Raw genomic sequence first — 23,438 nt, 5'->3', positions numbered from 1 at the left:
CACACCAAGCCCTACGAGGAGAGACTAGAGAAACTGGACCTTTTCAGCCTCCGCAAGAGAAGGTTGAGAGGCGACCTTGTGGCTGCCTTTAAGTTCATCACGGGGGCACAGAAGGGAATTCGTGAGGATTTATTCACCAAGGCACCCCCGGGGGTTACAAGAACTAATGGCCACAAGCTAGCAGAGAGCAGATTTAGACTGGACATTAGGAAGAACTTCTTCACAGTTCGAGTGGCCAAGGTCTGGAACGGGCTCCCAAGGGAGGTGGTGCTCTCCCCTACCCTGGGGGTCTTCAAGAGGAGGTTAGACGAGTATCTAGCTGGGGTCATCTAGACCCAGCACTCTTTCCTGCCTATGCAGGGGGTCGGACTTGATGATCTATTGAGGTCCCTTCCGACCCTAACATCTATGAATCTATGAATCTAGGGGGCACGTGACCCCCTGTACCCCACCTGACAGGACTGTCTCCACCTCCAGCAGCTTCTGCAGGTGCTCACCAGCCTTGTCCCTGCTGCTGATGCCAGCTTGTGTGTGTTCCTCCCAGACTCAGGAGGCACTGGTTGCCCATGTACTTAAGGTTGCATCCATTGGCAATGTATAGGGGGTGCACGCAAGTGCACATGCACCCTGAGCTTGGCGGTGCACCCCTAAAAAAGAGCTGCTGACGCTGCCGGTGGCGCCTGCAGGTGGTCACCGCTCACCACCTCCCCCCCACAGTTGCCACCAACATTGCCAGCAGTGTCAGCCACTGGCTGCTGCCAACGCTGCCAGCAGCATCTGCGGGGGGTTGCTGTCTGCCCGCTGGCACTCCCGTGCGGCCAACACCGCTGTGGCCACCTGCTTCCCGCTACCCTCCCTGCCTGCGGGTGGTCAGGGGCATGCAGTGCTCATGGTTGTATCGCTATAATGTGGTGGTGCGCAATCTGTCAGAATTTGGGACACGCTGCCAACAGTTTATGGCATCGCTCCCCTGTAAGGATCCCCGCGACCTCCGTCCCCCCTCGCTGGGGCAGGGAGCGACACCGGCCTGCTGTCTCTCTCTCCCAGGGTGTGGCTTGAGGCTGGGAGGAGAAGCTGGTCCCTCACGAAGGGGAGGACAGGCGAGGACAGGGCAGGCCGGGCTGCCCCAGCGCTGGGGTGGCCATCACAGAGGGCAACTCTGTCCTCTATTGTCAGGAGCCCCCGCGCCTTGATGCCCTCTGTCTTCCTCTTGTAGAGGACAGAAAGGCGTCGGGACTGGTATCCTGGACAGCGGGCAGCGGGGCTGGGCGCGGGGAGCAGCCGGGCGCGGGAGGCTGCAGGGGGCGGGCGGGCGAGCGGGAGGCGGCGGCGGCGGCGGCGCTATAAAAGAAGCGGGCTGCGCTGAGTGGCGCGGCGCTCCTGTCCCCGCCGGGCCGGAGGAGCCCGCAGGAGCGCGGCGGCGGCCCCCGCGCGCTCCCCTGCAGCCGCCCCGCGGTGGCTCCGCCGTGCTGCGGCGCCCGCGGCTCCCCCGCCGCGCCCGCCGCCGCCGGCCCCGGCGCCGACCCGGAGAGCGGGGCTGCTGCTGCCCCCGCCGCTGCTGCCGCCGCCGCCGGGGCTGCTCCGGCGGCGGCGGCGGGGGCGCACAAGGCGGCGCGCTGCTGGAGGATGGTGCGGCTGGCCGCCGAGCTGCTGCTGCTGCTGGGGCTGCTGCTCCTCACGCTGCACATCACGGTGCTGCGCGGCGCCGCCCCGCCCGCCCGCGCCAACCGCACCCGCGCCCAGCGCCAGGTGAGTTAGCGCGGGCCCTCTGCAGGCCGGCTCCCCGGTCCAGCAGAGAGCGCACCTGCGTGTGCTGCGCGCGGGGAGAGCGGGGTATGGCTTGGCCCTCGAGGGCTCAAAGCAAAGAGGACCCGTCTGGGACAGCCCGGGCAGACGGTGACCCTCGTGATGCAGAGTGGGCAGCCCAGGGGGTTCGCAGGAGGGGTGATGTCTCTTCTTTGGACCACTTCGCGGGGAGTTCTTGGCTAGGTTTGGGGCACAGTCACCCTTCGTCGGTCGGGTGCAGGGAGTATCCTGAGGCCAGCACCGCTGCAACCCAAAATTCATGCATCGGGGGGGGGTTCCCCCCCCCCCATCTGAATGCAGGTGTGGGCAGATCCGGTGGGCAGAGACCTGACAGAAAACGGCATTCAGCGGGGGTCTGGTGGGTGCCACTTTCTCTTCTCCTCCCCCCACTAACTCTAGTGGGTGCCCTGGCTGATGGCAATGTCAGAATGTCACTGAGTTGCAATCAGGGCTTGAGTCACATTTTTATGTACAGGGGCCCTGTTCAGCTGTCCTGAACATCCTGGTGGGGGGCGCTTGAGTCTGCTGGCTGAGATGGGGCAGATGTGGTGGTTCACCCAGGAAGCCTGTGTGGAGGGTTGCTAGAGCAAGCCCTGGTGCGGAAAACTCACTGACCTCAGTGGGCTCGAATAAAGGCTGAGCAAAAAGCCCACGATGGCATTTTCCTGGGTCGGCTGCAGGTCTGTCTGTCACTTCTTTGGCATTCCTGCCTTGTTAAGGTGTTCAGGATTTCTAGTAATAAGGCAGAAGACATAGGCACTGACTCCATGGGGGCTTCAGGGCTTGAGCACCCACCAAAAGAAATTAGTGAGTGCTCAGCACCCACGAGCCATGTCGGGCGAGCTGGGTTGAAGTAATGCACAGCCTCTTTTGGGCTTAGTGCAGGAACACATTAAAAAAAAATTTTTTTTAAAAAGCACCCACTGGCAAAAACCAAAGTTGGTGCCTATGGCAGAAGGTATCTCTGGCTAGGAGTAGGACAAAGATGCACTTTATAGACTGACTGACTCAGAGATGCTCAAGCTTTTTGTGAGTCCAAGCTCAGTTCAGCAGAAGCTGTGAAAGGACGCACATGCAGCAGTCTTGATTTTCAGGGCACTCTGTTGATGGACTGCTCTGTGCATGTCTTTTCACAACATCCAATGAAATGAGCTGGGACTTGGGAGAGCTTGTGCATCTCTGATTTTTGTCAGTCTATAAGGTGCATCTCCAGCCAGACTTTAGACTTACATGGCTAACTACCTCTCTAGTAATAAGATGTTATAAATGATGCTTTCTTTCCTCCTGGGTCCATGGGCTGCCTTAAAAATGATGTTCTGTGGAAAAGTAAATTTGGAGAGGACTCTTTCTTTTTTATGAGGGGTTTTCAATCATTAGAATAACCCTGCAACTGCCTTTCTTGACAAGCTAATAACATAATGAGGGAAACATCTGGACAAATGGGGACTCTGGGTGATGCCATTTCCCAAAGGAATTTGTTGAGAAGACTGCATCAGGGCAGAGAAAAAAAGAGGGAAAATCATCCATTCCAGAAATTCTTACTGCTATCAATTTGACCAACCATTGTCAAAAACCTATTGACTTCTGACTTCAAGAAGCCTCTCTATTCTGTTTTATAAAGTTATCTGTTCAAAGAAGTCTATGTCTTTGTAAACATCATGATAGTTTTGGCAGCCCACTTACTATTTTCATCTTGTGTTGCCATTTGTAGCAAAAAAAGAGGTTTATATGCTTCCCTACTGAATTGATTTTGCAGTTATATATTTGTGACTTGTGTCTCTGTAACAGACATTAACAGCACAGTGTATTGAACTACAATGAGCATTTAAACAGATGGAAAATTTATCAGTCAGTTGCTCTCGGCGTTTGCAGGGATTCATTTTGTAGCCAAAAATATAGTAACTTGTTCTAAAAAAAATTGCTATTCATAATACTAGTAGGCAGATGGTCTCATGCAAGATATCAGAATGCCCATCTCAAGCTTTTTTAAGCTTACGCTAGTAACTTCAGTTTTTGTGTAATTTCAGGAAAGATGTGGAGCTGTTAAATTAATCAGACTGACAAATAGTTGGGGAGCAGCAAACATTACTGCATTCCCATGTGAAAAATCAGTGCTGAAGGGGTACTTACAACTACACAAAAACAGATCTGTTATAAACAAATGGTAGTAAATCAGGTTGCTGTTGTTTACGTGGGGTTTTGGGGGGGGTTTACTAGTTGATAAAATCCATATGTGATGTAACAGAACTCAGCTTGATATACACACTGTTTAGGTTGGTTGATATACAGAGTTGTTTAGTTTGCATTTCTGTCATCCTGTGTGCTTGGGGGTTATGGAAAGGTGGCAACTGCTTAGAAATCAGGCAGTGTTCACACCTTCCTTTATTTATTTTTTTCCTTTGGAGCCTTAAAAAGGGTGTGAAGAGGGAGAATATAGTATAACACAATGGAGTAATATCAGATAAACACTTCGTGTAACAAAATCTGTTGCATGTCACACATTGGCATATCCAAATAAGATCTTTTTATACCACCACTATTCGGAAATGTAACTTTGACCAGGCACGTTTTATATCAAAGCCTGCAGGCATACCAAAGTCATTACCACTGAGGATTTGTAAACACTGCTCTGATTTCTAGTATCATTCAGAGGATGAATTTTATAGTTATGAAAAAATAAGAATGATCAGCATTAAATATAGACTTTATTGCTGCATCCAGACGAGTGCAGGCATGTGGCACCACAGACATCTGTGGTGCCACATAGCGCATGTTCAGCCATTCTCCACGCTTCAAGGAAGCGGGGGGCTTGACCCCTGGGTATCCAGGTGTCAAAAAAACAAAAAAGCAGATCACCACATGCGGGGGCAATGCACACCGCTCACTACTGGAGCTGGGCCAGCTGGAGCCACACTCCTCTGCCAGCCAGATTCCATGTGGCAGGATCACTGCTGCTGCAGCCCCGGGAGGCCTGCAGGACCCCAGATAAGGCTGGTAGCCCCAGCCTCCCCAACCCTACCTGGGATAACTTGCCTTGTGCTGGAGGGCGTGTGGCATAGGTGTTCCCCAAGGACAACTAGCAGTGAACAAGGTGCGCTGTCGTTGGTTTTTCATAGATTCATAGATTCGTAGATGTTAGGGTCAGAAGGGACCTCAATAGATCATCGAGTCCGACCCCCTGCATAAGCAGGAAAGAGTGCTGGGTCTAGATGACCCCGGCTAGATGCTCATCTAACCTCCTCTTGAAGACCCCTAGGGTAGGGAAGAGCACCACCTCCCTTGGGAGCCCGTTCCAGACCCTGGCCACACGAACTGTGAAGTTCTTCCTAATGTCCAATCTAAATCTGCTCTCTGCTAGCTTGTGGCCATTATTTCTTGTAACCCCCGGGGGCACCTTGGTGAATAAATACTCACCAATTCCCTTCTGTGCCCCCGTTATGAACTTATAGGCAGCCACAAGGTCGCCTCTCAACCTTCTCTTGCGGAGGCTGAAAAGGTCCAGGTTCTCTAGTCTCTCCTCGTAGGGCTTGGTCTGCAGGCCCTTAACCATATGAGTGGCCCTTCTCTGGACCCTCTCCAGGTTATCCGCATCCCTCTTGAATTGCGGCGCCCAGAATTGCACGCAGTACTCCAACTGCAGTCTGACCAGCGCCCGATAGAGGGGAAGTATCACCTCCTTGGACCTATTCGTCATGTATCTGCTGATGCACGATAAAGTGCCGTTGGCTTTTTTGATGGCTTCGTCACACTGCCGACTCATATTCATCTTGGAGTCCACTAGGACTCCAAGATCCCTTTCCACCTCTGTGCCACCCAGCAGGTCATTCCCTAGGCTGTAGGTATGCTGGACATTTTTCCTCCCTAGGTGCAGCACTTTGCATTTCTCCTTGTTGAATTGCATTCTGTTGTTTTCTGCCCACTTGTCCAACCTATCCAGGTCTGCCTGCAGCTGTTCCCTGCCCTCCGGCATGTCTACATCCCCCCATAGCTTTGTGTCATCTGCAAACTTGGACAGAGTACATTTGACTCCCTCGTCCAAGTCACTGATGAAGACATTAAAGAGTATCGGTCCAAGGACCGAACCCTGCGGGACCCCACTGCCCACACCCTTCCACGTCGAGACCGACCCATCCACCACGACTCTCTGGGTGCGACCCTCCAGTCAATTCGCCACCCACCGGACTGTGTAGTCATCCAAGTCACAGCCTCTTAACTTGTTCACCAGTATGGGGTGGGATACCGTATCAAAGGCCTTCCTGAAGTCTAAGTATATGACATCCACCCCTCCTTCTGTGTCCAGGCGTTTCGTAACCTGGTCATAAAAAGAAACTAGATTGGTCAGGCACGATCTGCCTGCCACGAACCCGTGCTGATTTCCCCTCAGCATAATTTGCCCTGCCGGGCTCTCACAAATGTGAGCCTTGATAATTTTTTCAAAGACTTTACCAAGGATGGAGGTGAGACTGACAGGCCTATAGTTGCCCGGGTCCTCCTTCCTCCCCTTTTTGAAAATGGGGACCACGTTGGCCATTTTCCAGTCCTCCGGGACTTGGCCCGTGCACCACGAGCATTCGAATATTCCTGCCAGTGGCTCTGCAATGATGTCGGCCAGTGCCTTCAGCATCCTCGGATGGAGCTCATCCGGGCCTGCCGATTTAAAGGCATCCAGTTCTTCCAAGTGACTCTGCACCATCTCAGGGTCTACACATGGAAGTCTGGCGCCTTGCTGCTGCCTCTCTACAACCCCAGTGAGAGACTTGTTGTGCCCCTCACTTAGGAACACTGAGGCAAAGAACTCGTTGAGGAGTTCAGCCTTGTCCCCCCTATCTGTCACCAATTGTTTCTGCCCATTTAGCAGGGGTCCTATTCCTCCCTGGGCCTTCCTTTTACTCCCTATATATCTAAAAAACAATTTCTTGTTGTCTTTTACTTGGGTTGCCATCCTCAGCTCCATGGTAGCTTTGGCCTGTCTAACTGCCTCCCTACAAGCACGAGCAGAGGAGGTATATTCATCTTTGGTGATCTCTCCCTGTTTCCACTTTTTATGTGCTCCCCTTTTGGCCCTTAGGCTGCCCTGGATTTCTCTGGTCTGCCAGGGAAGCCTTCTGGCCCCTTTCCCTCTTTTGCCTCGCTCGGGGATCGTCTTGCTTTGTGCCCGAAGGATCGTTTCCTTTAGGCACAGCCACCCTTCGTGGGCTTCCATTTCTTCAAATCTCCTACTCTGCAGTGTGTCCTTGACTAATCGCCTGAGTTCACTGAAATCAGCTTTCCTAAAGTGTAGCACTTTCACCCTACTAGTTACCTTACCCACTCGACGTCTTATGGTGTATTCTGTTATTAGGTGATCACTGTCCCCCAGATGGTTACCGATCTGGAGGTCCGCTACCATGTCATCTCCCGTTGCCAATACCAGATCCAGTATGGCATTCCCCCTAGTGGGACTGTGTACCTCCTGTGTCAGGTGGAGGTCCTGTACACAGGTTAGAAACCTGCGTGAGCGGTGGGACTTTGCCGTCTGTGTCTCCCAGTAGATGTCCGGGTAGTTTAGGTCCCCCATGACTACCGCCTCTTTAGCTTTTATGGTCTCCGAGAGTTGCCTCAGGAGTCCCGAATCTCTTTCTTCCCCTTGATGTGGGGGTCTGTAGCAGACCCCTACCACCAAATCCCTTTCTCCTTGCCCCCCATGTAGCCTAACCCACAATCCTTCTACTTCCTCAACCTCGGATTCCGTCTTGATGAGGGTTGATGTATATTGCTCACTAACATAGAGCGCAACCCCTCCCCCTTTCTTCCCCACCCTGTCCTTTCTGTACAATCTATAGCCTTCAATATGTACCGCCCAGTCATGGGATGAATCCCACCAGGCTTCCTTTAGCCCCGCTAAGTCATAGGTGTTTAGTGCAAGCAGAAGCGCTAGTTCATCCTGCTTGTTCCCCATGCTCCTAGCATTAGTATATAGGCACTTGAGCCCTGCGACTGGTGCCTTTGCTGCCCCCCCGCTCCGAGTCCCAAGGGGCCCTTTGATTCTTACCTTCTCATTTCTTACCTGTGCCGTAGTACTGGCCTCCCCATGGCTTTCAGGTTCCCAGTGCTCTCTTTCTTCAGGCTGGGCTGTCTTTGTGGGTGCCACATGGTTTGGTGGTCCACAGCTTCCCCCGCCCTCATCTTCCCCTCCCCCCAACGAGCCTAGTTTAAAGCCCGCCAGAGGAGATCCGCCAACCTAGAAGAAAACACACGCTTACCTTTGGGGGACAGGTGAAGCCCATCCCAGCTGACCATGTCCCTCGTCGTGATGTGTGGGTCGTTGTCCAGGAAGCCGAAGCCTGCCTCGAGACACCACTGCCGAAGCCGCCAGTTGGTCTCTTGGATACAGTTCTCCTGCCGTCTTCCGCGTCCGTTCACTGGTAGGATGGAAGAGAATACCACCTGTGCACCAAACTCCTTCAGCACGCAGCCCAGAGCACTGTAGTCCGCCATCAGGTGATCGGGGTTCTCCTGGCCGCATCATTAGTACCCACATGGACTAGGACCATGGGGTAGTAATCGGTGGGCTTGATCCTGGCCTGGATTACCTCCGTCACATCCCGAATCTTTGCTCCAGGGAGGCAGCATACCTCTCGTGCTGAGGGGTCCTGGCGGCAGATGGGCCCTTCCATGCCTCTCAGGATGGAGTCGCCTATGACGAGCACTCATCGCCTCCTCCTCTTGGATCTCTTGATTTGTACGGAGTGTGAAGAATGTGGTGTTTCTTCTTGCCCAAGGGTTTCCTCCTCCCCTTCCATCTCCTGCAGGGTCGCCAGGCCCTCATACCTGTTCTCCAGTCGAACTGGAGAAGCTGGTACCGATTCTCTGCGAGCTGCTCTGGTCCTGGCTGTGACTGTCTGCCACTCTGCTGCGGAGGGCATTCCCCGGGCTGCTTCTTCCTTCGGTGCCTGGTCCTGCAGGGAAAGGAAAGAGGTTGTCCCCAGGGAACCAAACATCCATGCACATGTGCACGTGACCTATGGGACTTCAGTAGGACTGTATGCATGAAGAAGATGGGCAAAACGTGACCGTGTGTGTGTGCATGATGATAGTTTATGAGTAAAGTCCGATGGTTCAGATCCCAATTCAGGAAGCACTTACGTGCTTCTCCACATAATTTTTTCTGAATCAGGCCTATAACTTTAACGTGGGACTAGGGACTTGCAGATGATGCATAAAGGTGCGTGTGTGCTTGCATGTATATAGCCTGTCTTTTTTTATTTACATAAATGTAAAGTGCATTAACTTGATCTCTTTCTGTGGGGAAGGAGCTACTCTTCCCCTCCCTCCCCCCCTCCCCTTGCAAATACTGGTGGAAATTCCATATTTCTGGAAGGACGTCTTTCTTGTGTGTCTTTGCCTTCCAATTAAGTTAAGCCTTACCATTAATTTGGTTGGTAGATGAAAGAAATTCAGATAAAACTTCACCCTAAAATTAAACAATTTGCTTTTCTCTCCTCTCTCATTTTTTATCTTTGGTACCTTCCCTCCCCTACCCCCCCAACCCATGTGTTTGTATAAATACACACAATCACATTTACATTTTCCAGCCATCTGGATCACTTTGTGCCTCTGATGATCCTGATGCTCTTGAAGCATCATTTGGGTGTGGGGGGATGATGACACAGATTCAACCCCAGTTAGTGTCACTTTGGGTGTCTATACACATGCTCCGGAGTGGAGGAGGAGGCACTTCAATTAAAGCAGCTATAAGTGCTGCTCTAATTAAAGTGCCTGCAGCGTCATGTGTATTCAGCGTCCTGCACTTCAAAATGGCGGTGGGGGCACTTTAACTAAAGTTTATTCAATGAGCCACAGTTAACATGCCTCCATCACTGTTTTGAAATGTGGGGACATTGAATACACAAAACGAGGCTGCTAGAGCATGCCAATTGGCGTGCTTCAGCAGACTGGATTAATCACATGCTAATTAGCACAGGTTGGAGCAGCACTCTGTCACATGTATAGGTGCCCTTTGATGCTCCTGCTTGGTATGTGTGGCCTGTAGAATCAGTAATGGTAGATAACATTTGTGCTTCTGAGGGAGGCAGTGGGCCTGGCCCACCAATGCAGTTTATGCTATTGTAACTTGGTGTCTATACTATCATAAAAGTGGAGTCACACAGTGGTGAACCTTATTGTTTTACCCGTTCCAACCTCTATGAAGTTAGAGTGCATTTGCTCATTGTAAGGTAAATACCATCATACTACTATAAATAGTATTTCCTGCAGAGTATTTCCTGGAATTTTGTAAAAAGCAATGAAGGATAGCTCATAATACCATAGTTAGAGAGGGTATCCACACTTCTGTCTCATACCTATCTATCTTCTACCAAGTGGTAACAGATCTTGGTACTTTCCTTTCTGAATGGTGGAGAAATTGGGAACATAGGCAGGCTATTGTCTCAGCATTTTGTTTACACTGTATCACTGGTATCTATAAACAGAGAAAGACAGTAGAAGGGCCATCTTTATATAAAAAAAAATCAGCCAAAATACTAGTGTCCAGTTTTTGAAGAAAAAATTCTGTCTGAAGAATTTTACTATGGATAGGTAGAGGCAAAGTAAACCATTCTGCTGATTACAAGACCTTCCTTGCGCCAGGAAACCCCATCAGAAGAGAAGCAATAGTGCAAGAATTCTTTTAAATCTGAATAATGCCCACATGTTGAGGCAGAGTTATTATAAACTCAGTAACAGGGCCATGGGCAACACCTGCCTATTAATACTACCCAGGCTCAAATTGACTTCAATGTCACTTCACTCTTACATTGGTGTAATACTATTGCAATCTCCTGGAATAACACTCAAGTAAACCAGGAGAGAATTGGTAGGTTTTATTGCTGTGAACTGAGAAGTAGAGAACAGCTTTGTTTCAAGCTCTCTTCCCCCACTGCCCCTCTAAACAATTAACTTATGTCTAAAATGTTTTCTTCCCCAAGCTCTGAAAAGAGAAGCACACTCCACTGCTGTAACAGATAAGGTGCTATCCAGTGTGTTCTCCTTCATGTGGATAATCTTTATTTTCGCAAGTCATGGGAGTAAGGGTTGACAGGATTGGCCCCTAATTTGCTCTCAAAGGCTATGTGTAGACAAAACGAGGGGGGTGTGTGCACAACACTTTAAAGTGGGCTTAATGCTTTTGCACCACTTTAATGGTGTCTGTCTTTGCACGCCTTGGAAGCATATTGTGCATTAATTCCAGTTGCTGTAGGAAATTCAGCAGCATAATATGCCTTAAATGACTTGGGGCGCAGCAAACTAAAACTCTCTCGAAGAATTTTAGTTTGCTGCTCCTATGGCCACAGAGCAAAGCACTGGGCTCCATGCAGCTCCGCAGTTCTGTAGGGAGCCCTGCAGGCAGGCTGGCAGCAGCCAGGGAAAACAGGCTTCACCCACTGCCTGAGCTGCGTGGGGGTGTACAGTGCTTCCCTCTGCAGCTGCGGTGCCCCCTGGGACCATCCAAGCCGGGTGCCTGTGGGTGGGTGCTGCCTGGCAGGGAGCCCCTGCTGCTGCAGAGGGAAGCACCAGCCCCTCCCCCCCACAGCCCAGGGACCGCTCAATTTAGGGCCCCCATTTCGTCTACACATGCCCAAAGATTCCACAGCAGAAGAGGAGGAAGATAAAATATTGGCACGTTCCCTGTTGTCATTTGTAAGATGTATTTCATCACTTCATAGGTGTATAAGCCTGTAACTTCTGTGCTTTTCACTGCCCTTTGGAAAGAGATTTTTATCGAATGGCAACCTGATCACTATTCAGATACATAGCTGCCTATTCAAAGCTCTTCTCTTGGCCTGCCGATCTAAATAAGACTCAAGCTGCTTATTTATGGGGACTGTAAGGTAGAAAATTTCCAAGCTGCTATGCATTTGCAACCCAATTTCTGTTGTTTAAATGTCTAATTCTCTTTAAAATTCACTTTGAAAATCTCAGCATTTTCCATTTATGTCTTCTGGGCAGCTCTTGGACAATTAAATAGGACAACTGATAAGGAAGCATGCATCATATGTTTATAGAGACACTTAATCCTGACTTGCCTGATCACACCAGTAATTTCTTTCGCTTGCTCTCTCTCCCTCTCTCTCCCTCTCTCTTTTTATTGGACAGGTGCTTTATGAATGAGACAGGCTGATACTTCAAAGAGTCAAATAACTTCTGGTGGTGATGTCTGACTGTGTCCTAATGGGTATCTTGTTCATCCTAAAGGATATGGTTTTGTTGGGTGCCTTTTTGATGGTGGCAGATAAAGTGCATCTGCTCAGAGCACTCTTCTGTGCTGTCTAGGTTCTTATCTCTCCCTTATCACCAGGATATCTGAGCACCTTCCCACAGTGCATTAAGAAACATCTGTTGTATGTGGTTAGAAACTTTGGGCTACAAGAAACCTCCTAGGTCACCAAATCTAGTCTCCTGCTGTCATAGGTACAACACTGTATAATCCCATTCACAGATTTATCAAGCTCCACTTAAAAAGCAGTTAGATTTTTGCTCTAGAAGGCTGCTCCAGAACCTTCCAGCCCAGAGTTATTTAGAGTTGGTTCTTAGTTCATAACCATTTGGTCTTGTACCAATGCTGTCCTTTGTTTTAAATATATGGGCTCTCTCCTAGTCATCTACCCTCCATGCATTCACAGACAGCAGTCATCCCATCTTAGTCCTTATTATGGACTAAGCTAAAGATTTCATAGGTATGGACACAAATAATCTGCCTTGGGATAAAAGGGGATGGAAGCCTTTAAGTGTATCAACTGCTTCACGTAGAAATCAATCAAAGAGAACTAAGCTACTGCATGTTCGCTTCCACTTACTGCAAGGTAAGAGTGTTTATGTAGGCACAGAGAAGATGACATGCAGTAAAGCCCTACTTATATTTACCTCTTCATGTACATCCATACCCCTCATCTCTTGCAAAAGGAAGCAAAAATCTTGTCTTATGTTCCTCACAGTCCTTCTGAACATGTCACTTCTAGCTAATAACACTACTATAGTATGTCTTTGGGCTTTCTGACCATTGTTAGGTGACTGATGGTATGTGAAAAGAGTGCCTGGTGTGAGTCCAGTCCCTAGAAAGTAAATGCTGATGACACAAACCACTATCCCAGTTGGCACTAATTATCATGCTTGTTGACAGTGGCACTGGAGAAGCAAAGGGATGACTGATCTCACAGTCTAAAAGCGCCGTTACACTTCTAACACTGGTTACTCTAAGTCTGTACACTTTTGTGGTGTTCCTGGAGTAATACGTATAACAGTTCTTGTTCTGTGGATAAACCGTGGCTTTCAATGTAGCTGACATCCTAGGAACATCTAAGAACGCTACATCGACTGACTTTTTGTTTAAAAACAAAACAAAGCACCTTCTGTTTCATCAGAGCACAAAGATGAATTTTTTAAACCTATGGTAGGTCCCAATAATTTCAAAGCTAACCTAGTATTTTGTTTGTAGTGAGGAGAGATTTTTAAATACTTGTGTGGATTTGTTTGGGTTTTTTGGGGGGGGGGTTGTTTGTTTGTTTTTGTTTAAATAATTCATTGTTTCAAGGTCTTTCATTACTTGAAATCTTAAAGGAGGTGTAAAGGAAGAAGCAGGCACCTTTTTCCAGTTTTGGGTTTCGCCTTCACTTTTTATTTTTTCCTTCTCCATCTTCCATTGTCTTCAGTCACTGTGTGTTGTCCCTCCTTTTTGTATCACAGTTATCCTCCTTCCTCTTCATATGTACTTTTTCATTATCACTTGTTACTGCTGGCTGTTGGGAACTCTTAAGGCTGTTTTTCAGTTTGTTCATTTTTCAGTTTGTTCACTATGTGTGTAATGGGAAAAATGTTCATTGCTGATTCTGATTAAATACCTTAATATTGTAAGAGACTTTATTTTTTCTTCCCAACATTAAAAAATGTGATTTTTGTGTCAAACCAAAGAAACGCTTTTTACGAACAACTTTTTCTTTTCCTCAGGGGTGGGGTCAATAAGGGAAACTTTTCACAATTAGTCCACTTTGTCAGTGTTCTGTATGCTCACATTACCCTATTTAGACCAGCTGCCCATGAGGGTTGCAGCTTTGCTGCTGATCCCTATGACCCCAAAGAGCTCGATATCGTTTTACCTTGGAGAACGATCTCCTTGTGCTCCCCAGTATGGCTTCAATATGCATGTGATGATCTGTTAATAGATCGCCCAACCCTACCATTTGCACATTCAGAATTCCAGGCTTTTCAACACCTTGCCCTACTCTGGCATGCTCATGTCATCACAGAGTTCTGGTTAACCAGCCTGGTTGCTATTTTAAATTGAGGGCCAGTTTTTGGAATTCAACTGTGCTTCCTTTGTCTCTTAAGCACTTTTAGGAAATCTAAATATTAATAAATCATAAAAGTAGGAAATATTGTGGAAAAAATTCTACAGTGAAGGTTTTACATATAGAAGTTTCACTGAATATTATCTTGTACCATTATGAAATTTAAATATACACAAGAAGGGAGAGCATTGTCAGTTACATGGGTTATTAAATCTGTTTGTCAGCTCAGTCTAGATGTTTAAGAGTGGTATCTTGTCTCTACTTGTTCAGAAGTCTGTCAAGTAAACAAGTTAATGTAGCAAGGAAAGATATTTAAAACTGAGATATGAATATATGTGCGATACATTTCCAGTGCAATAGGAAATGAGGAAAAAATAAACTGATCAGACCAAAAAGATGCATAATACTCTAGAGATGTACACAGCAACAATTTCTTGTTTTTTCCCTACTTTGAAAAAGTGACATGGTAGGAAATAGTTTTTAAGGTTTCAGTATTTTTCTTTTACATTATTTTGGGCAATGGTGAGAAGAAGCAAAATTCTCGAGTTGAATATCCGGCTTCTGGATGCTGAGACCTTTTCAAGGGATTTTTATGATGAATATTCTTGTTTCCTTGTGTTCACATACTGAAAATAATTGAAACCGTAATTCTCAAGCCTTTGGCAGTTACAATTCATAGCTTTACAGGTTTGCCTACAATAAGCTTTAGCACTGTGCTTTACCAAAGGTAAAGGTGGAGTCATTTCTGACTTACTCTTCTATGCTTGCAGTTACCTAGAATTTGCTTTGGCTTTTTGCTATATCCATGTGTAATCTTTCACTATACGCTTCAACCATAAGGTGCAGTTTTCCAAAGCTCTTTCTTATCAAGCATCCCTTAAACTTGGTGGAAGCAGAGTTAGGTCAGTGCTGAATACTTTTGAAAATGCAACTGCAAGCTCTGAGGCATGGGCCATATTTGTGGCTCTCCACTCATAAATGGAATCTTTGAGCACTGACACAATATGAATAATGAAGTATTAAGAGTAAGAAAATGAAGTGTGCAAGCAGGGTGCAAAAGAAAATGTCAAATGATGCAGTGATTTATGTTGCCTTCTGGCACAAATATGCCCAAGGGAATATTAATTCAATAAGTTTTGAGTTTGGAAAATGCCAGGCCAAAACCCAAGCCAGTCTGAACATAACAAAGAAATTACATGACCTGCGTTTCTAGGAAATGGAGGTAGTTGCGAAATCAGTAAATCATGTATCCATTGTTTAAGAGCAAAGCAATTTCAGCATTGTTTTACTGTAATACTGAAACACAAATGACTTGCAAAGAAAATCAAGATGCTGCTGTTTAACCTGATGTCTTGCTACTTCAGTCAGTCGAGGAAACACTTCTTCATATTTTATCAGTGGTATGAGGCTATTTATAGGGCAGGTTCTTCCTTCATTAGGCTTCCTTTTTCCCTGGGTCTTTCCCTGTCTTACAATACACTTCCAGAAGTGGGTCCTGTATTTTCATCTAGTAACGTTGCAAGCCAACAAAATGATTGTAGTTCTGTAGTTGTTCACTTCTAAGAGTATGTAGGAAACAGTCTTTGGGGCCTTTTCCAGCCTATGTAGGATCTCCACCTTATTTTTTCCTATCAAGTCATTCTTAGTTGTGAGAAGAATGATTAGAACCTATCTGGAATGTACAATGGTACATTACAGGCTAGGCCTTCAACTAGTCTACTTTGACTTGGATCCATTGACTTCTGTTGCAATATGCTTTTAGAGCAGCTAAAGTGTTGGCGGAACGTATTCTTCTTTAATCTTTGTGTGTTAGAGTTGATGGTACCTCACAACTGGGTTTTCTGCAGAATTGTACATGCAAAGCATCAAAAAACAAAACATCAGGATCTTGGGGATCTGGACCCTTCCTGATCATATAAATCTATTTCTATCTAGTATGTTTTATTATGCATTAACACAGAAGCACTGAAAGACCTCAGACTAGCCTGCTTTTTGTTTTTCAGTGGAAAAGGAATTACCATTCTACTTAGAAAATATTTTATTTATCCATTTACCAGCATGGATTTCTGTTATCAGTGCCTAGACTCTAATGTCAGGTGCCAGTTTAAGTACCTCAGAAAACCTCAAAAGGGGAAAAGAACTAGGAGCCTCTGTCAAGTAAAGTCCTGATAAAGTACAGCCTTCTGCCTAGCAGTGGTTACTGAAGTACACTATAGTTAACAGACTCCGAATTGTCTTCAGTGAATGTGGTGTCATGCTCTTTAAAGCCTCATGCTCCTTTGTGCTGCATAAGACCAATGAAGATGAGGTTCCTTTCCCCACCATTTCCCTTTCTTCTGGAGATGAAAAGAGGAGATAACAAACAGGGAAAGGTAGCAGACTGGAAGGGTCAAAGAAGAGAATACCATGATAATGCAGTCATTTAGGATGCCTAGAGTGCCTCTTAAAGATAATGATAGAGCTCTCATTTTTTCCTCCCTTTAGAAACCATTGGTAAACTTAGCATTTTCTACTGCTAGTCCAGGTTAAACTATTATTTTATAGCAGTAGTATACACATGAATCTTTGTAGGTATAAGCAGGGGACTACTGAGTAAGAGCAGGAAGAGAATTGCATCTATATGTGGCCATTTGTGACCATTAATGGAATGTGTTTGGTTCTAGTGTCCACAGTTCAAGCAGGAGACTGAAAAATTGGAGTGAGCTCAGAACAATATAAGGGTAGAAACACATGCCTTTTAATGAAAGATTCAAAGAACTGTATCTGCTTAGATTTCAAGAGACAAGGTGAAGGGGCAACTTTATGACTCTAAAGTACCTGTATGGGAAACAAACTTAATAATAGACGGCTACACAGTCTAGTAGTTTGAAGGTATCATAAAATCCAATAGCTGTGGGAGTTGAAGTTATGACAACTTTATGCTTGAAATAAAGATTGCATTTTTATTTGCAACGGTAATTTAAGCTGTGGAATGTCTTAACACAGATTGCTAAGAATGCCCTGTCATTGGCAATACAAAAATAAAGACGGGATGTTTTCCTAAAAGATAGGCTGAAGTTCACCTATAGTCACTGGCCTAGAAATAGGCAGTAACTCGGGAAAATGCTATTGCATGTATGTCAGTTATCTCTTCTGACATGTAATGTATTACACATCAGCTGGGTAGATAACTAAGTTAATATCTGAGTACTTAAAACAAGTTACAAGCCCTTTTGCATTGAGAGAGAACTTTTTGTTTAAACAGAAAAAAAAAATACAGAGTGACTTGGTATTGACTGATTTTACTTGTCAGAGAGCTTCAGTTTCATGCCAAAATCATCCCTTAGATTGGATTCTGCCTCCATTATGCATCCTTTTTTAATTTTCCTCTCTTGGGATGAAAATCCAAGATTTATATCACTGCTGTGTTGCTATATTATGTGTTCCCATTTTTAACATGATCATAGTATCTGTAAATATTAGCATCTCTAGAGGCCAGTAACTAAGATGCACTCAATTACTTATTAATAGAAGATGTGATATAGATGTTGGGCTACCATTTGCAGTCATCTTAAAATTAGTTTTGACCGAGGAACTCCATAAATATTCCTTGCATGGAGCAGATGGTAACAAAACAATCAGTGATTCATGCAATACGATCATTGCCATTTCACTTTATTGGAAAAGCATGAACATTCTGTTTTAAGAGAGAACTTTTTATGAGTTTTCTTGAAATCAGCCAGATATTAGGCATACATACATAGCCTAGCTAAAATATAACCCAGTTAGTCCATGAATATAGTTATGTATATCAGAGACCTTTGGTACTATAGAATGCAATAAGCATTTGAAAAAATGTAACCACAGTGATATTTTAATAAAGGAATGTTCACCTCATGGGATTTTTTAAAGGTGTTCTATTTTTTTCCAAGTTATAGCTTTTCTTTATTGTACATGATGTCCTATAAAGAAGATATATGTCTCTGATTGGGCTTTGAAAAAAGGCCATGGTGCCTATTCCATTTAAAGGGAATGAAGTCAAGCAGTAAATTTGCCAGTCGCCCTTTTCATATTGACTGTATCTCAGCCAGCAGTTGGTCTTTGATGTTGTAACAATAGAGCACAGGCAGAGGAGGAGGATTAGGACCTCCATAACATAGAAACAAGTCTGCATTTGTTACGATTTTTATAGAGAACAATCCATGTATAATCAGAGGTCTGCCCTATATACATTCTTAACTGGCTGCAGGAGATGAGCATAGGTAAAAAAAAAAAAAAAGTACAATAAGAGCTTTCCTTTAGAGGAGTGCAGTCGGACTAGCTTGCAGTCTCTGGTTCTGAGGGGGCAAGATACCTTTTCCTCAGTCTCGTGCTCCAGAATGAAAACTTTGATTACATTTTTAATTTTTATATAAGTGAAGAAAACTTTCTAAATTGAAGTGAAGGTGGTCAGTGAAATGGTATCTACCTGAGTCTTCAAACGAACTGAAACTATAGTATGAAAGGTGTCAAGTGGTTAAATTGGTTATGCCCTGAAGCTTTTAGCCACTATATAAATAGTGGACAATATTAGCTATTGCCCTCCTGATCAAAGTATACAAAAGAAAAGGACTGTTATGAAGGATATTTACAATTAGAAGTAGCATCTAATTTTGGTATGAATGGATAAAACTTGGATAGAATTCTTTTGAACAGTCTGTGTGTGTGTATGCATGCACCAATCCAGTTGCATGTTTTATTTTGCCCTGCGCTGAAGAAGAATGTGTTTCCCTCCAGTGTTTAATCTTGTCTCTTCACAATGCCTGACTAAGGCAAGTGCCAGTATAAACAGCATTAAAAAAAGTGTTGACAACATAAAACATTGGTGCACTTAGGCTTCAGAGTGAACACAAGGCATTCACACCTCTGTAATAGTTATTGTTTCAGCTAGTCTTGAGTCTAGTAGTTTTTGTGTCCTATGGCTGAATTTTTCTTGTTAAATGGAAACTTGGATTCTGTTATACAGTTCTGTAGCAGGGGACAGTATTCTGTGACTGTACTGAAACTTGCCATCCTTATAGCTGTTAAATTATGAATATATAAAAATTGGTGGATATCATGTTTTATTTTTTTATTTGCTTTCTAAATTTTGAACCATTATGGCATACTTTGGTGACTTGTATGATCAAGCTTCATGATCATACAAGAACAGAGAAACATATGGAAGCTGAGAATCTTATGTAACATGTCTTCAGGAGTTGGATCTTGAAGATATTCTTGAACACCAGAATAAAAATCGCAGGACCTGGCAACATTTGTATAGCTGCCTTTTTCATATAAGCTTTACTATTCTGGTGCATTGTGCAATTGATATGGAAGCCAAATTGAATTGAATGGGTTTTTTTACATACTACTGATACCAACAACGTTTAGCTTTTGGATGAATATCTGGAAATGCACTTATGAGCATGAATGCAAGGAAAATATGTGGATCCAGATCATCTGGGGGTTCCTCTGAAGCAGAATCCCAGATGAAGTAGAACCAGCTATGTTGGCTTTGTGCCATGGATTTCTATCTACTTTTGAATAGGACCTGATCCTGAGATGTTTCCAATAGTTAGACAGCCCCGAAGTTCGTCTGACTTGCTCCATTAACTTAACTGATCCCCTGAGAGGAAATGGGGGAGTGTGTGGTCACATTCACATATCTGCATGAGGCTGGATTGAGCAGCAAATCCTATCCTTTGGGACTCTGAGCTCTGTTTGGTCTTCTACGAATACTGAGTCCACCCTGCAATGCTCTTTCTTTTTTTTTGTCTTACTCTTGTGAGAAGCGCATCAGAACTGTATTTTCATGATTCATTTTTTAGAACTGAGCATAAATTTGTGCTGTGTTGCTAGGGTTACTACATACAGGGTCTCCTTATAAACCACACTTAATTTTGCTCATCTTTCCGAAAAAAAGTTCTTCTGAAACATTCCATGCTTGGTTTTAGCTTTTCCCTCAACAATAACTCAGACCAGAATGCTGAGCTTGACATGGGGCTGCTAATCTGTTTGCTAAATTTAGAAAAATCTGTTCATAACTATTTTTTTTTTAATTTAGTGAAGTTATTCTGTTGGGTGAAACAGATATTGACCACTGGCAACAGATCAACTACTGTCTCTGTTTTTGACCTCTTTTCAAATATGATTGCTCATTCGGATAGGACATGAGTAGCGGAGTTTTGATTGGCTAGTTACAAGAAGTGTAGAAGTGCAGGGAGAGCTTTAATCTGCTCCTCCAACTTGGATCCATGAACCTTGTGGCTAGTACAGTGAGCTGTTGGTTTAGATCCTCTTCTTTTCCCAAAGAGGACACAGTGCAGCTCAGGAGAGATGCAGGCAAATGACTGAAGCAGTACCACGTGACAGAAACAATACCATGTGAATCTCCACACTTGTGAATTTTCAAGTGCTGCTTAGACAAATGTTTAACTAGGATGGTTTAGTCAAGGATGATCCTTCTCTGAGCATGGGGCTAGACTAGATGACTTCACGAGGTCCTTTCCACCCTACTTTCCTTTGAGCCTATGTTTGTCTTTACCTGATCTTGGGGGCCAGTCTCCCATCTCTAATTTAAAGCTGCCTCCAGGCTGCTTTAAAGTATGCCAGGTGCTAGTGGTTCCAGGTGCTGATCAGGATGTAGGCAGGGGTATGTCTGGGGCTGCTACATACCGTATGTAAAAAGGGAACACCTGCACACTTGTAAATGTCCCTCAACTGGATTGAACTCCTGATGCTAAAACATGATGGGGAGGAAAGTGTTTCAAGTGGTTTTGGAAGCAGAGCTCATTCAGCAGATTATACTATAGCATTTCTCAGATGAGTAGTACTTATCCCTGAATACTGAGTCCTACCTGTCCTCCTGATCAGGAACGGTTGTGTGAAAAGAACAGGGAGTATCAGGAGTCACAAAGTTTCTTGTCAATGTGGTGTACGGTCCTCTCCATATGATGAGTAAAGAGCAGGTGTTCATGCTGGTGGTTTCTGAGCTGTCGGCAGCCAGATACCTCTGACCACAAGGCTGTGTTTATTCAACTGTGGACTCTGGAACTGGTGAATGGGATTGCTCTCAAACAGCCTCATTCTTTCCTTGGAGAAGCCCCAAGGGGTGGTGCTGGGTAGTCATTCATTCTACACAGACAGATCTGTGGTAGGGAATTTTATTTGCAGTGTTCAGTTCTGTCATCCTCTTGCTCAACGCTGCTTTATTAAAAAGGCAATGATTTCCCACACACCCATACCCATTATGCTTCTGCACACTTCTGTCATGTCCCTACCTTCCCCAGCTTGGAGGGTGGATGAAGGCAAACTGACTGGAAGCTTAGCTGACATGAGGCCAAGGGGATGTTGCTCTCATTTGTTTGAGAGTTTGGGCCAGGTTAACCAGTACAGATATCTGCTGAAGTACTTGAAGCTTCAGGAGCTCTAAGATGTGGACCCTGTAATAACTGCCCATGCCTTTTTTTCCCTTCTAGAAAAGTGATTGTTGGTTTACCTTCTAAAGCAAGTTTTGAAAGGGGTAAAAAACTAGGGTTTGCATGGAGTAACTGTTATTCCCATAACACTGAAATAAATGTGCTTTTTACTGTGTATACATCTCCCTCTTTGTCTTCTCCATTGTAAATCTTTCAACAACAAAACATTGGAAGGGAGGTAGAGCTGAAATCAGTACTTGCGCTCACATACACAAAAGCAAGTAGGGGGGAAGAAGGCATAGGCCAAAACACCAGTGCTCAATGCTCCCATTGACTTTAAAAAAATGAGAGAGAGAACTGAAAGATTCAAATCACCCTTTCTCCACTCCTTGGGATATGCCCTGTCTCCCTCAGATTGTGTAATTGGCCACAATTCTCTGTATTGGCTGTAGATTCCTGCTCTTACAATACCGAGCAGAACTGAGCAGTAGAAATGGAAGGCGTCTGTGCCTGTAAGTCAGCAAATGAATGACTTAAAAATGCTTTTTTAGTTTGTTTGTTTTTTTTACTGTCATGAAGAGAAGACTAGATAGATAGCAACTTTTTTATTATTTAAAATTCAGGCCCACATTTTCAAGAGTGACAGTGGTTGTAGCTTGAGGCTCTTCAGAGGGGCCTGCCTCTTTTTCCTCCTCCTCCCCACCAACTCTCACAGCATGTCCTAAAAACAGGTAGTTTCTGGTATTTTAATTTTTGTGTGTCCAATGTAAAATGACATAAAACCACTAATCCCTTCTGAAAATGCAGGTCTGGTCTTTTTGTTCTGTGTGTTTGATAAGCCCAACCATTGCTTTGCCATGTCATCAGACTAGCACAGCAGACAGGTATGGGGAGTGCACGTAACATCCACTTGCAGGGCAAGAGGCGTTCCTAATGCAAATGGTAGTATAACTACTCCAAAAATGAATTTGGCCCTCCAAGAACAATTGATTGCCATTAACATCCATAAAGCTTCAAGTGCACAAAGTAGCCAAAAAGAGTTTGAAAAATTACATTAATTTATTCCAAGAAATAAAGGGTGAATGATAGTGAGGGGAGAAAAATGAAGATATTTTCCTTTCACCTAAGTGTCAGATTCAAAAGCATCTGCCTTGCTCAGTGCATGTATGGTATTCATTTCCTGCCTGCAGTCTATTGGAATGCCCCCCGAGTCGTTTGAAATTGAAAATCAAGTCATGCTTCTTTAATCATCCCTAGAAAATAGCCCCTCTCCCACTGTTTTAAGAATATTTTATATATAAAGTACTTTGTATGCATAATGTAAAAAGCCCAAGTTCCTTTTTTATTTATTTATTTTGGTAGTGGAGGGGAGGTAGAGAAACACTATAAATAGAAAAGTCACCACGTGCTTTACTGTGGTGTACCGTGTGTCAAGGTATCCTCGCTTGCTTACCACATTATTAACTGACTGTCTACCCCATAAAATATATGTGGGTAACTAGTACTCTAACATGTCTGCCTCCTTAGTTTCTTTTCCTTGCTGTGGTATCAAGCCACCTTGCTGAAATAGAGGAAGGAGACAATGTCCTGTGAAGAGGTCTTGCTGCAGAACCAATATGCAAGTGTATGCAAATATAAGCTATGCTAACAAGTTCAGGCATTCATAGGTCCTACCCTTCCATCCTTTCAAAATCAAGAGAATCTTAAGTTGTGCTCCTAGACTTTAAAATATGCTATTTATATAATGAGCAAATAGGTGTGGCATCTGAGTCTCTACCTTAGTTTTCCTGCCTGTAAAATGGAAAGGATAATAGTGACTTTATTTTGTGTGTTGTCATGCTTTATGTGTTCAGCGCAGTGTAGTGATTTGATATTTTTGTGCAGTCTCCAA

At 44.9% G+C, this 23,438-nt stretch overlaps 1 protein-coding gene across 1 annotated transcript in view; it reads left to right on the top strand.

Moving 5' to 3' along the window:
- Nucleotides 1-1,394: 1,394 nt before the first annotated feature.
- Nucleotides 1,395-23,438, top strand: part of ISM1 (isthmin 1) — a 56,156-nt gene continuing 34,112 nt past the window's right edge. Inside the window, exon 1 of the mRNA XM_014595025.3 lies at nt 1,395-1,749. Coding sequence (XP_014450511.1) covers nt 1,627-1,749 — 123 coding nt within the window. The 5' untranslated portion in view covers nt 1,395-1,626. The remainder of the gene's footprint in view (nt 1,750-23,438) is intronic.

This window comes from Alligator mississippiensis, chromosome 1 (assembly GCF_030867095.1).
Source record: "Alligator mississippiensis isolate rAllMis1 chromosome 1, rAllMis1, whole genome shotgun sequence".
In the NCBI taxonomy this organism is placed as follows: Eukaryota; Metazoa; Chordata; order Crocodylia; family Alligatoridae; genus Alligator; species Alligator mississippiensis.
The sequence above is the reverse complement of the archived record's forward strand: the minus strand, read 5'-3'. Positions and strand labels throughout refer to the sequence as shown.